Here is a 12,498-nt window from a genome sequence, read left to right on the forward strand (position 1 = left end):
TGTGTTTTATCATGGTTGATAATCCCCGAGTCCTAAGTTAGTAGTTGAGCGTCTATTCTGTGTTGTTTCAAAAGAGAACTTTGTTAAGTTCAAAAAAGTGTAAAGTGGTATTAAAATAACTTATTTTGAAATAATTCCAGAAATAACTATTTCAAAATAGTGTGTCCACGCTACAGGGAAGCCTCGAAATTAGTCCAAGGCAGGCTCTCTTAGTGTTGGTGTACTACCTCAACTGAGAGCCCCAAGAAGCACTGGGGAGTAATTATTCTAAATGACTCTGGGGAGTAGTTATTTTGAAATAATGGGCTTGGTAGTGTGGATGCTCTGCTTGTTATTTTGAAATAACTCCCTAGTGTAGACCAGGGTTAGGTGAGGTATTTTCAGGCTGTGCAGTTCCCTGATTATACCGCAATCTTCCCAGCAAAAGACAGACTGCCTATGCTTTTCTTCTCTCCTCAGAATTGGTATAATGCCAGCAGAGCCCAGTTGTCTCCAAGTGGAAATGAACCTGGGACCTCTGGACCTTAGTACATGAGCCTCTACCTCATGAACTAAAACCCAACTCTTAGCTAAGGCTGTAGAGCAGACTCAATACTCTCTCTCTATGTGGCCACTAGATGGGAGAGTACACTATGCCCACTAGGTGTGTGGGTTACATAGGCACACAGTGTAATTGCTACAGATAAGTTACCACACGGCCCTTTATACGCTAGCACATTTATTGTTAAAGTGAAGTATAGTAAAACTCCAATAGTCCGGCACCCAATTGTCTGGCACTCCTGATAGTCCGGCATCAAAATGGCAAGTGCTCCTGTTGGAACCGGGACGGAACCCGGAACCGCTCAGGTCAGCCACTCTCGTGTGTTACAGCAGGGAGGGGAGGTGTTTGGCTCCGGGGAAGGGAAAGGGGAGGGGAATTGGGTTACGCTTGGCGTCCCTGCCAGCTCATTGAAAAGCCGGATACTCAGCGCACGTGCCTCAGTGCCTGGAGGGAGACGTGTGGCTATACCAGCAGCTCTGGGACCCGAGCATAAGGTTGGGGTGGGGGTGGGGAGTATGTAGTACTTCCTGATACTCCGACATATCCTATAATCTCGCACCACCTAGGTCCCAAAGTTGCCAGATTATCGGAAGTCTACTGTAATTACTGAGAAAACATATTAAAAACAATGAAAGAACCTACACACAGGCTAATCAGTTTATCAAACACCATTCCAACACTCCAGGAAGTACTCTGGTTGGTGATTAGACCTTCAAGCCCCACACAATAAGATGTAATGTAGACTGTGATGTAATAGCAAGTGTGTCTGGTATTTTTTTGGAAACCATCTGGCAACCCTACTTTTGGTACATTATAGATGTGTGTACATTTCTGTGTAGATAAGAGAAATGGTTTCCTATGCAATATTCTAAAGGAAAATGTGTTTTGGGGGTTTGTGTTTTATCATGGTTGATAATCCCCGAGTCCTAAGTTAGTAGTTGAGCGTCTATTCTGTGTTGTTTCAAAAGAGAACTTTGTTAAGTTCAAAAAAGTGTAAAGTGGTATTAAAATAACTTATTTTCCCTTGATCATAAATTCATCAAAGTTTAAGCTCAGGACTAGCTCCCACCTCTTATAGAGCTTGAGTGAGCCAAAGACCTTCCAACCCTTCCCTAAGGATTGTGCTTTCCTCCCCCTGGCCTCCTTCGTGGACAGAAAGCCCTGTCTGTTTATTGGATCAGAGGGAAGTCCCCGAGTTGACTTAGGTTTAACTTAGGGTATTTAACTGACAGTCTTCTTTTACTGTTGGTTCTGGGAGCATCCAGTTTGAACCAGTGTCTTTGAGACTCTCACTGTTGGTGGCACCTCTCTGAGGATGTTGACATATGAGTGAATTTGCCTAATCCCCCTCTCGCTGCTCTTAATTCCCAGAGGACTATGGTTCCCCTCCTCGATAGTAATTCATACTTACCCTCAACAGTACGAAAACATTTGCTCTTTCATTACAATGTACTCCTAAAATACTTAAGCATAATTCAATAAGGTTACAACTTTATTCAATGATGTGTGTCCAGATTATTATCGTATCTGTGACAGTGATGCCATACAAAACAGTGGTACTAAATCCCTAAATTGTTTGGTTTGTTGCAGGCATTGTGTCCCTGATCTCCTTGGCTGTCCTGTCGTATGAACGGTATAGTACCCTCACCCTGTGTAACAAACGTGGCTCTGACTATCAGAAGGCTCTGCTAGCAGTTGGGGGCTCCTGGCTTTATTCCTTGATCTGGACAGTACCACCACTCATTGGCTGGAGCAGTTATGGGCTTGAGGGGGCCGGCACAAGTTGTTCAGTACGTTGGACCTCCGAATCAGCTGAGACTGTATCCTATATCGTCTGTCTCTTCATATTCTGCTTGGTCATCCCTGTAACGGTCATGATATACTGTTACGGGAGTCTCCTTTATGCTGTGAAACAGGTAAGCTACAGTAGCTAAATACAGACAGTATACCTGAGAGATACTGCCTCTATGAGCACTCATTTTCCTTTCAGTATCTGGTTTTAAGCGGTGGTACTAATAAGAATGAAAAAAAGGCAGAAAAAGTTTTGGGGACGGAAGATGGACCTCACTAAGTGTCGGGTTTTTTTTTATAGTTTTTCTTTAATTGAAACAGAAGTCTGGGTATCTCTAGTGCATGCTGGCTCTCAAATTCACAAAATGGAACAGCAAAATGTTAGATATTAAATAAGTCAATGCACTGGAATGAGCCCTGCAGTCAGCTCAACGGGGCCTTCAGTTTCACCTTTCTCCCCCATTTCAGTCCTACGTAAATGACATTCTAATATGCTCTGCCTCTTAAAACTCTAGGTCCTAATTCAATACTCATGTAACTCCACTATAGGCAGTGAAGAGGAGTTTGATCTTTTCTCTCTTTGATACACTTTTAAAAAAATGATTTTAAATAAAAAGACTCCTTGGGATTCCCCCTCTCATTACTTTACAGAGCAGCCTGGATCATCTGGCACTCTAAATTTTAGCTTCAGACAAAGCTGGCCGGAAGAAAGGACACAGTGAAATCCTGGCACTGTTGGGACTGTGGTGCAGTATAGTGATGAATAAGGAATGAGGAGAGAATGCTTAGATCAAGGGTTGGCAACCTTTCAGAAGTAGCATGCCAAGATTTAATTTTCCCCATCCCTCTTAGTGATTACCCTGCGCCCTCACATCTTACCCAGGCATCATCCTCTCCTGCCCACACATCCTTGTGCCCCCAGGACACACACTGTCAGGGCAGCAGTGCTGGGACTCGTTGCCGCCCAGGAGCAGCGCTGGGGCAAGAAGGGACTGTGGGGCAGAGTCAGTTCCTTGCTTGGCCCAGCCCTTTGTTGGGGCTTGTCCCTCACCTACAGGCTACGCTCTGGAGCTCCCCCATGGAAATGGCAGCAGCGTGTGACTGGCCACACCACCCCTATCTGCAGAGCAGCCCAGCCCCACCCCCTCCCAGAGCGGGAGGCAGAACCCATAGCAGGGGGGAGGGTGTTAACCCCTTAGCTCCTGGGAGCTGCATGCCCCAGGGACGTGAAACCCAGCGCAGGGTCATGCTGCCCGCTCTGCTTGCCAGGCTGACAGGCCCCCACACCATGCTGTGAATGCCACAAAAAATCATCTTGCATGCCCTTGTAGCATGCATGCCATATGTTGCCAATCCCTGGCTTAGATCTTGTCTATATGGGGACATTCTGGAAAATTAAGATGAAAGGCATGAAATTAAAAAGATTTAATTCCCTGTGTGGATGCTGTCATTCAGAAGTAAAGTAGCCATAGCTCCTGGTTTAGCTTAATCTTTAGGGATTTGTTTTACACCATTAGTTAATTAGTCTTCATTAATTAATTGTGCCTGTGTACACAAGCTCCTAGAGGTGGCCCAAAATAGAGTATACAGTAGACACTTGCTATTCTCTCCTGTCTGGTGAGTTCCTAGCAGTTGCTGGGAGCACCGTGAGTTCAGGAGCTATGGGGAGCTCACCCCGGGGATGGGGAGCTGTGGCCCCCAGTATTTGTGGATTTTGCTATTCGCAGTGGTGCCAGCACCACCCACCACAAATGGCAAGCGTTTCCTGTATACTCTTAGCAGTGATCATAAAAGTATCATTTTCTTATTCATCTCTTGCTTCGCTAAATCTTTGGTACTGTCACCCACCAGCGGAGCGTACAAATACATTGTGAGGGGTTCTCAACCTTTATCTTTACAAGGCCCCCCTCCAACATGCTATAAAATTCCATGGTCCAGCTTTTTATATAAAAGCCAGAACTCGTGTTAGGAGATAGTAAGGAGGGCACTTGCCTGACATCCCACTCTACAGGAGGCAGCAAGAAGCTCAGTTCGGCCGCGGGCTGCAGTCTCACATGTCACGATTTCAGCTTTTTGCCCTTGGCCCTAGTGAATCTAATCCAGCCATGCTTGGGTAACCCCCGGAAACCTGCTCACACAGACCTCTAGCTGAGAACCATTGGCATATTCCTCATTTTATGAGTACTGCTATAATTACCAGTGTCACTTTACTGGCAGTTCTGTTTTTAAAAATGAGTAATATTCTTCTCACACATACATGGCTGATCTGAACTTGCAATAATGAGCATGTTGAAAGAGCAAAATATTGGAGACAAAGTTCATGTGCAATCCATAGCCACAATGAATTTAGATCCAAAGGGATTTCTGCAGCATGTGGTATAGAAAAACTATAGATTTTATTGGTAATTGACCATAACAGAGGTATGAACCTTCTACTGAGGCTTTTAAAAAAGACTGGTTTCTGATTAAATCAGAAGATACTTAGTCCTGCCATGAATGCTGAGTACTGGACTAGATGACCTCCTGAAGTCCCTTCCAATCCTATGATTAATGACTTTATGGAATCATTCAATGGAAAACATTGGGACATTTAGGTTAGAGATACATGGATTTCTTGTAAATGGTGGAAATGGGAAGGAGTCAAACTGGAGTCGTGCATATTTTTTCAGTAAGCTAAAATTAATTCAGGACAAAGGAATAACCGTATTGGATTAAATCATATCAATACATAAAATACATATAGATCCAGCTGTACATTAATGGTTTAATATTACATATGTATCAGATAAACATTGGACTGCCAGCCATAGCATCTAATTCACATCCTGTCAACATTTAAAAAAAATCTGAATATGATTCTTATTGCTGAAAAATAATATAACAAAATCCTGACTGCATTCATAATGTGTGCTTAATGTTCAGTGGCATGAATTTGCTGTAATACATTCATGTAATATGACTTTTCAGAAGATTTCCATATGGTTTCTAGCAGGCCCAGCTGAAGAGTGTGCAGGGCCCAAGGCAGCACACTGAGCCGCACGGCTGCGTGGCTCCCAACTGGGTGGGTGGGGCCGGGAAGCACAGGGCCCTGAATGTGTGGGGCCCAAGGCAACCGCCTTGCCCAAGGGCCGGGCCTGATTCTAGAAGTTTCTACCATAACTTCTTTACCACTTTCCATTTTTTTCTATAGCAATCTTTCTTATAAGATAGAGGGATTTTTTCCTCCAGTTTCATGTCATCTAACTATTTGTAATCTCACTCTACGTAGTTACCTTCTGTAAAATGCTAGGCAACATTATGGTTGAATATACAGATGAGCTGCGGGGTGATAAGAAATTGGCTCCTTTCTATACAGAAATAAAGGCAGTATTTTTGGTAATAGAAAAATATTTGAGAGGTTACTAATTCATTTTAATGTTGTTACTTTTTAAGTAAGGAAAAGAGTCCGCTATCAGAAAGCAGAACAATATTCTTATTTTATAGATGAAAAGGTGAGTGTTTTTGTAACATTACCAGTAATATGTTAGGAATAATGTAGGTCTGCAGCACACTATAATAAGCAAAATAACTATGCTGTAGCTGCTGGCAAGTTTTCTAAAATATGCATTATTACATTTTTATAAGCTATGAAAGAAGTTTGTACATTAGAAAATTACATGCATAAATTATATTATACCCTGAGATTAGGAACACAGGAGTTATGCCACTTTTAATCCTGTCATGTTAATTCATTAAAGTAGAAGAAATATCTTAATAGACATTGAATAGATAATGCAAGGACTGGCATGGTGCCTACATTTTATTTTTAGGGGCTGTAATTGTGGGTCTACTTTTCTCTTTTCCTTTTGAAAATGTAACAGGATATTGTAGTTTTCTGGTATACTAGGCATTAGTGCTCTGTGTAGTCATGTGTAAGTAATTCATTGGTAAAATTTTGCAAGAATTTCATTCACAAGTAGGTGTTGTAAATGATACCAATTTCCAAAGAATGTAATAAACTTAGAGAAAGTTACATATCAGTAGAATCTGTGTATCAATATTGGAAAAATACCTTTTTGAAGCAAATAACATTAAATATAACTAAAAAGATGACTCATCTATTTTCAGTATGCCTCTGATTTAAGGGTCTCGAAGAGTTTTGGCCATTTTTTTTAAAAGTATGTTACGTTAGGACAGGTTTCCTGCAAAAATTATACTGGATGGCTGGGATTGATTGGTTGGTCAGACTATGTGCTGCCAGTCTCATGGTAGATTAGGAATGTGTCTCATAATGGGAGGCTACATATATTTACATCTTTGTGTATATGAACTTCCATATGCCTGCATTTCAGTACACACACTCAGGGGCGGATATAGGGCAGGGCGAGCAGGGCGGCCGCCCCGGGCCCCGCGCTTCAAGAAGCCCCGCACATGCACCGTGGTGCCACCGCGCATGCGCCGTGGCAAAGGGGGGCCCTGAAAAATTGGGCTGCCCTGGGCCCCGCAGAATGGTCATCTGCCCCTGCACACACTGACACACCACATCTAGAAAATATTCTTTAAATGTCACACTGTCTGTTTTAGAGCAGGGAGGTTTGGTAAAGGCTGCAGGTCAGCAGGCATGTCCTCCAGACAAAAAACTGAGCAGTGTTATTGTTTTATTATGTCTTTCATAATTTATTAAAGAATTAAAAGGAAAGTATTATAGGAATTCCAGATTAGAACCAAAGAAATAGAAGGGGATATTGAGAACACTAGGTGGATTTGAAACTTCCGATGTTGGTAAACAATGTCAGAGATCTGAAGATCAGGAAAGATTGTGAATTGGTGATTTATGACTGCTTCCTGTGCTTTATGGCCCTATTATTTGAAACAGTTTAAAGTCAGATTACATACACAGTCTTTTAAAACATTCAGGAATGCATAAAGAAAGAATATTTTTGAGAGCCTAGCCAACTGTCAGGCCCATTTGGATATGATAGACTTTATATGAAGGCTGCATTGGGAAAAACTGTTCAAGTGAGTCAGTACTAAAATATATCCTCTTCAAAAGATTAATCAAAGGAGGGAGGATAGGTAAAGTATAGATTATTTCATCACACAGTATTATGCGTACTGTATGCCAACATTTGTGGATAAACTTGGTGGTCTAAACTCTCCTTCTTCTACCCTTTTTTCCTCTTTCTTTCTCCATGCACTTTGCAATATTCACCCTCCCAGCCCACTGTTCAAAGTGTGATCCAGCACTGGCTTGCAGGATCTCACAGAATACTCAGTTTTTATTCTCCTCATTGGGTCTGTCATTGTTGTGGAGGGGAAACGACTGTCAGCAGAGTATATACTGAAAGCAACACTTAATACCCAGAAATCTCCCCCTTCCTTTTCTCCCCAAGCGTGTTAAACAAGACATGTTTATTGGCAATTCTGATTTAGAATGCTTATTCACAGAATCACTAACCACACCAGCCATAATGAGTATGACTGCCAGGGTTAGGGAACAAGGAGAGACTTGCTTGGGGCATGGAACTGAGTATAGGGCAATGGCCCTAGCCTGAGTTTCCAACTCATGGTGGTGGTTTTAGTTCTCATTTCTGAAGGTAAGGAAGGCAGAGAGAGAGGCTATGTCTACACTACAAGGTTTTTGTGCGCAAAAACTGGCGGAGTGTCCACACTTCAAGCGCGTTCTTTTGATAGTAAATCGACAGGACAGAGGGCTTTTGCCGGTAGAGTTATTCCTTTCCTCATGAGGAATAACTCCTTTTTGCACTACAGCTTTTGTTCAAAAAGGCAGGTCTGGACACTCTGGAGGGGTTTTGTGCAAGAAACCTCTATTGGAAAAAGCACAGGTGCTCCGATGGCCATTCTGTGAACGGCAATCACAGCTTTCTTGTGCAAGAGTGTCCATGCAGTGTGGATGCTCTCTTGCACAAAAGCACATCGCTTTTGCGATGCACTGAGGTCTGGACGTGCTTTTGTGCAAGAAGTTTTTGCGCAAGAACTTTTCCGCAAAAGGCTTCTTGTGCAAAAACCCTGCAGTGTAGACAAAGCCAGAGAGAGAAAGCACGGTTACTGCTGGTGTCTCAAAGTTACCTGAGCCCCTATACCACTAGCCTGTTTAAGGCAATGATGTCTGCTGAAGCTGTCATCAATTAGCATTGGAAAGTGGTCTACTGTGGAGGAAGAAATGAGGCTGAAAGCCATAGAAACTTTCAAGGGAGGAATGGAGGTACCTGGTGAAAGTTTCATTGCGTCTGAGGAGGCTACGAGGGACATCACTGTGTACATACACCAATTGATCTGTATCTTTCCATCCTACCTTAGAGGATAATAGACAGTTGTTCTTTCTTTGTTGTATCATTCCCTCTTCTGGTGGAACTAAACTAATTATTGAATTTTAACTGTTCTGAAAGGTTTGGGGGACTGATAACTGTAATGGGAAATTTATTTACACTTACCTAAGATTCCTTCCCCTGCTTCAGGCGTGCCCATTCTCAACTTCATGGCTTGCAGTGGATTAAAAAACAGGTCCTGACTTGTAGTACAGGTGTATTCTCCCCCAGCTGCCTGCCCTTTAGGCTCCTTGGATATACCAATAGTATATTGGTCAGGAGCACTGTGTCATGGTGACTTCCCCACCAAATATGGCATGCAGCTCTTCGTAAAAGCTGCCACAGGCCCCAGAGATCCAGTATCTCCATTCTGCTCCAGGCAGGAGTGTGTCCAGAGTATGTAAGCAGCATGGTTAGCTGGGTGGTTGCACACAACAATGGAGAGATGGTAGTTGTGCTTGCTCAGCTGGACAATTAGGAAAAGGCATTTCAGAAATGTTCAGGGATTTTGGAGTGGGAGGGGCACTTTCAGACTACATTACCCCTAGACAGTGTAGTTCATGACTGTAACCAAAGCAGTCAGTATGCAGTATTGTGGGACAGAAGTTGGAGAACTGTTAGGTAACGCAGTGTCTGTGCTCACACTGGCTGTGTCTATGCTGCACAGTTATTTCGGAATAAGCTATTCTGGAATAGTTATTCTAAAATAGCTTATTTCAAAATAGCACATCTACACTGCAGGGAAACCTCAAAATTAGTCCAAGGCAGCCTTCTCTAATGTAAACATGTTATCTCAATTTAGAGCCCCAGGAGGAATAACTTAGAATGGCCCTGTTGAGGGGCTATTTCGAAATAGCAGAAGTGGAGCATCTACACACGCCTTATTTCAAAATAACTATTTTGGAATAGGCATTATACTTCATAGAATGATGTTTACAGAAGTTGGAATAAGCTTTCTGTTATTTTGAAATTACAGGCAGTCCCCAGGTTACGTACAAGATAGGGACTGTAGGTTTGTTCTTAAGTTGAATTTGTACGTAAGTCGGAACTGGCATCCAGATTCAGCCGCTGCTGAAACTGACCAGCGGCTGACTACAGGAATCAGCCGCAGATCAGTTTCAACAGCAGCTGAATCTGGACGCCTGGGACAGCTGCTCTACCCCAGGTATCTCCAAGTCAGCTGCTGCTGAAACTGATCAGTGGCTGATTCCAGGAAGCCCGGGGCAGAGCAACTCTGCCTCGGGCTTCCTGTAGTCAGCCGCTGGTCAGTTTCAGCAGCGGCTGAATCTGGATGCCAGTTCCGACTTACGTACAAATTCAACTTAAGAACAAACCTACAGTCCCTATCTTGTACGTAACCTGGGGACTGCCTGTAATTTCAAAATAACAGAAGGCTTATTCCAACTTCTGTAAACATCATTCTACGAAGTATAATGCCTATTCCAAAATAGCTATTTTGGGTTGGTCCTGCCGCCCACGTCCTCCGCGGCTTTGCTCCGCGTCTCCCTGGTCTGCTGGGGGTCTTCCCCCCAGCAGACCAGGGAGACGCGGAGCAGCTTTTCTCGTCCTGGAGGACGCGGGCGGCAGGACCGCGGCACGTCTGGGCGGTCCTGCCACCCGCGTCCGCCGGGGCGAAAAAAGCCCCGTTCGTAAGTACGGATCCGACATAAGTCAGATCCGCGTAACCCGGGGACTGCCCGTATTTCGAAATAAAAGAATTGCTGTGTAGATGCTCACATAGTTATTTTGGAATAACAGACATCATTCCAAAATAAGTTTGCTGTGTATACACACCCACTGTGTCCACCTAGACCTGATACAATTCTGCTTGGGAAGATAGTCTTACTGGTTACGTCTAGACTTCATCCCTCTGTCTACAGAGGGATGCAGATGAAGCACATTGAAATTGCTAATGAAGCCGAGATTTAAATATCCCGTGGTTCATTAGCATAAAAATGGCCGCCACTTTTTTCGACACGTTTTGTCAACAAAAAATGGCAGTCTAGATGTGGATCTTTCGACAATTAACCCCTTTTTTTACAGTTCCTGTAAACCTCATTTATTGAGGAATATAGGATCTGTCGAAAAAGGGTTTATTGTCGACAGATCTGCGTCTAGACTGCCGTTTTCTGTCGACAAAACTCCGAGTCGAAAAAAGCGGCAGCCATGTTTATGCTAATGAAGCACAGGATATTTAAATCCTGGCTTCATTAGCAATTTCGATGTGCTTCATTTGCATCCCTCCGTCGACAGAGGGATGCTGTCTAGACACAGCCACTGTGTTGGTGTAACAGTGCCCTTATATTGGTATGAGACAGCTTTTAAGTGTAAACCTGTTAACAACTAGGCCAATACAAGGTGGTTTATGTCAACCTGAGTTTGTAACTTATACCAGGCCTTTGTGAAAGTTGGAGATTTTTAGGGATATTTTGGATCTGTTCCTAAGCCAGCTGAAGTGTTTGTGATGTTTTGCCACTAATTTCAGTAGGCTCAAGACCAAAACTGTTCAAATCTAGTTCTTCAAGGTTAAGGTGTGGTGTGAGTTCTGAGTGTGTTGGCACTGATGACTCTGTTCAGCTCCAATGATAAGGCTTCCTTGTAGACTTTACTTCATTTCTTCCCTAAGGGCTTCATGTTGCTTCTCTCCCCCACAGTCTACAAGGCTGGTTATTATCCCTGTTTTATGGCAGAGAGGGGCAGGAGAAACAAAGAAGTAACCTACAGAAAGAACTCTTTGAAGTTTTCTTTATCTGCTGAATAGCAGTCTCTTGCATATTCTTTCCTGCTCCTTATAACCTCAACTTTCTCTTTAAGAAGATGAATATAAAGCAAGTGTTAATTAATCTTTGAGTAAGTTCCTATGTTCCTGACTTTGTAGTAAGGCCTATGGAATTAAAAGGTTGTTTCTGCAGACCTATAAGGAGAAATTTTTAGTTCAGTTAGCTCTTAAAGATATAACTTGTACTGTCCTTATACTCTTTCTGAGTTGTCAGTGGTGGCCCAGTAAGAGTATGCCTACACAGCAGCGTTATTAGTGTGGGTCTACACTACAAGCCTTTATTTCAAAATAATGTCGAGCTGGAGGACTTCTTATTCCGACTCTTGTAAACCTCATTTCACGAGGTGTAAGGGAAGTCGAAGGAACAGTGTTCTTCCTTTGACTTCCTGCTATGTGGACAGCGCCAAAAGCCAAACTAAGCTATTTTGACTTAAGCTACCCAATTGATGTAGCTGAAGTTGCGTAGCTTAATTTGACTTCAGCCCTGCTGTGTAGACATGCCCTAAGTGAACAGAAGAACTTGTTATAGTTAGGCTAGTGTGAACACTGATTTCATGGCTTATTATTTGTGACTGTAAAAGGGGTCTAAGCATATGTACAGAATTGATACCAAGGCAGTATGCCTACAGCTGCTGAATCCAGTATTTCTGTAAAAAGCTGAAAAGTCAAGGAATAAAGATAGCTGGGTAACATCTGATTTTTCTTTATATCGCTGCAAGAGCCAAATGTTCAGCTGTCTAGCTGTTATCTGACAGGCTAATACAAGGTGAATCCAATCAATGCAGAAAGTCTTCTAAAGTATTTGGACATACCAGATTTTGTCTGGAGAGTCACTTCTTGCATCTAATTTAGGAATCTTTGGAAACATTCAGCTGGTATAATGTAACGTATTTCTAATTAATAAATGCAATCTAAGACTGTGTCTACACTGGCATCCCTTCTGGAAAAGGGATGCTAATGTAGCACATCGGAATAGCAAAATCCACGGGGGATTTAAATATCCCCCGTGGTATTTACATTAACATGGCTGCCACTTTTTTCCGGCTTGGAGATAAGCCGGAGAAAAGCGCCAGTCTAGA

The 12,498-nt window shown here is 42.9% G+C and overlaps 1 protein-coding gene across 3 annotated transcripts in view; it reads left to right on the forward strand.

The window, feature by feature from the left end:
- Window positions 1-12,498, forward strand: part of LOC102452866 (pinopsin-like) — a 106,278-nt gene that overhangs the window by 35,920 nt on the left and 57,860 nt on the right. For all 3 annotated transcript variants that reach the window (XM_089775400.1, XM_006114559.5, XM_006114560.5), the window contains one exon: window positions 2,132-2,457. In XM_089775400.1, coding sequence (XP_089631526.1) covers window positions 2,132-2,457 — 326 coding nt within the window. The remainder of the gene's footprint in view (window positions 1-2,131; window positions 2,458-12,498) is intronic.

The sequence above is a fragment of the Pelodiscus sinensis genome, chromosome 1, assembly GCF_052426305.1.
Source record: "Pelodiscus sinensis isolate ZL-2025 chromosome 1, ASM5242630v1, whole genome shotgun sequence".
NCBI classification, from domain to species: Eukaryota; Metazoa; Chordata; order Testudines; family Trionychidae; genus Pelodiscus; species Pelodiscus sinensis.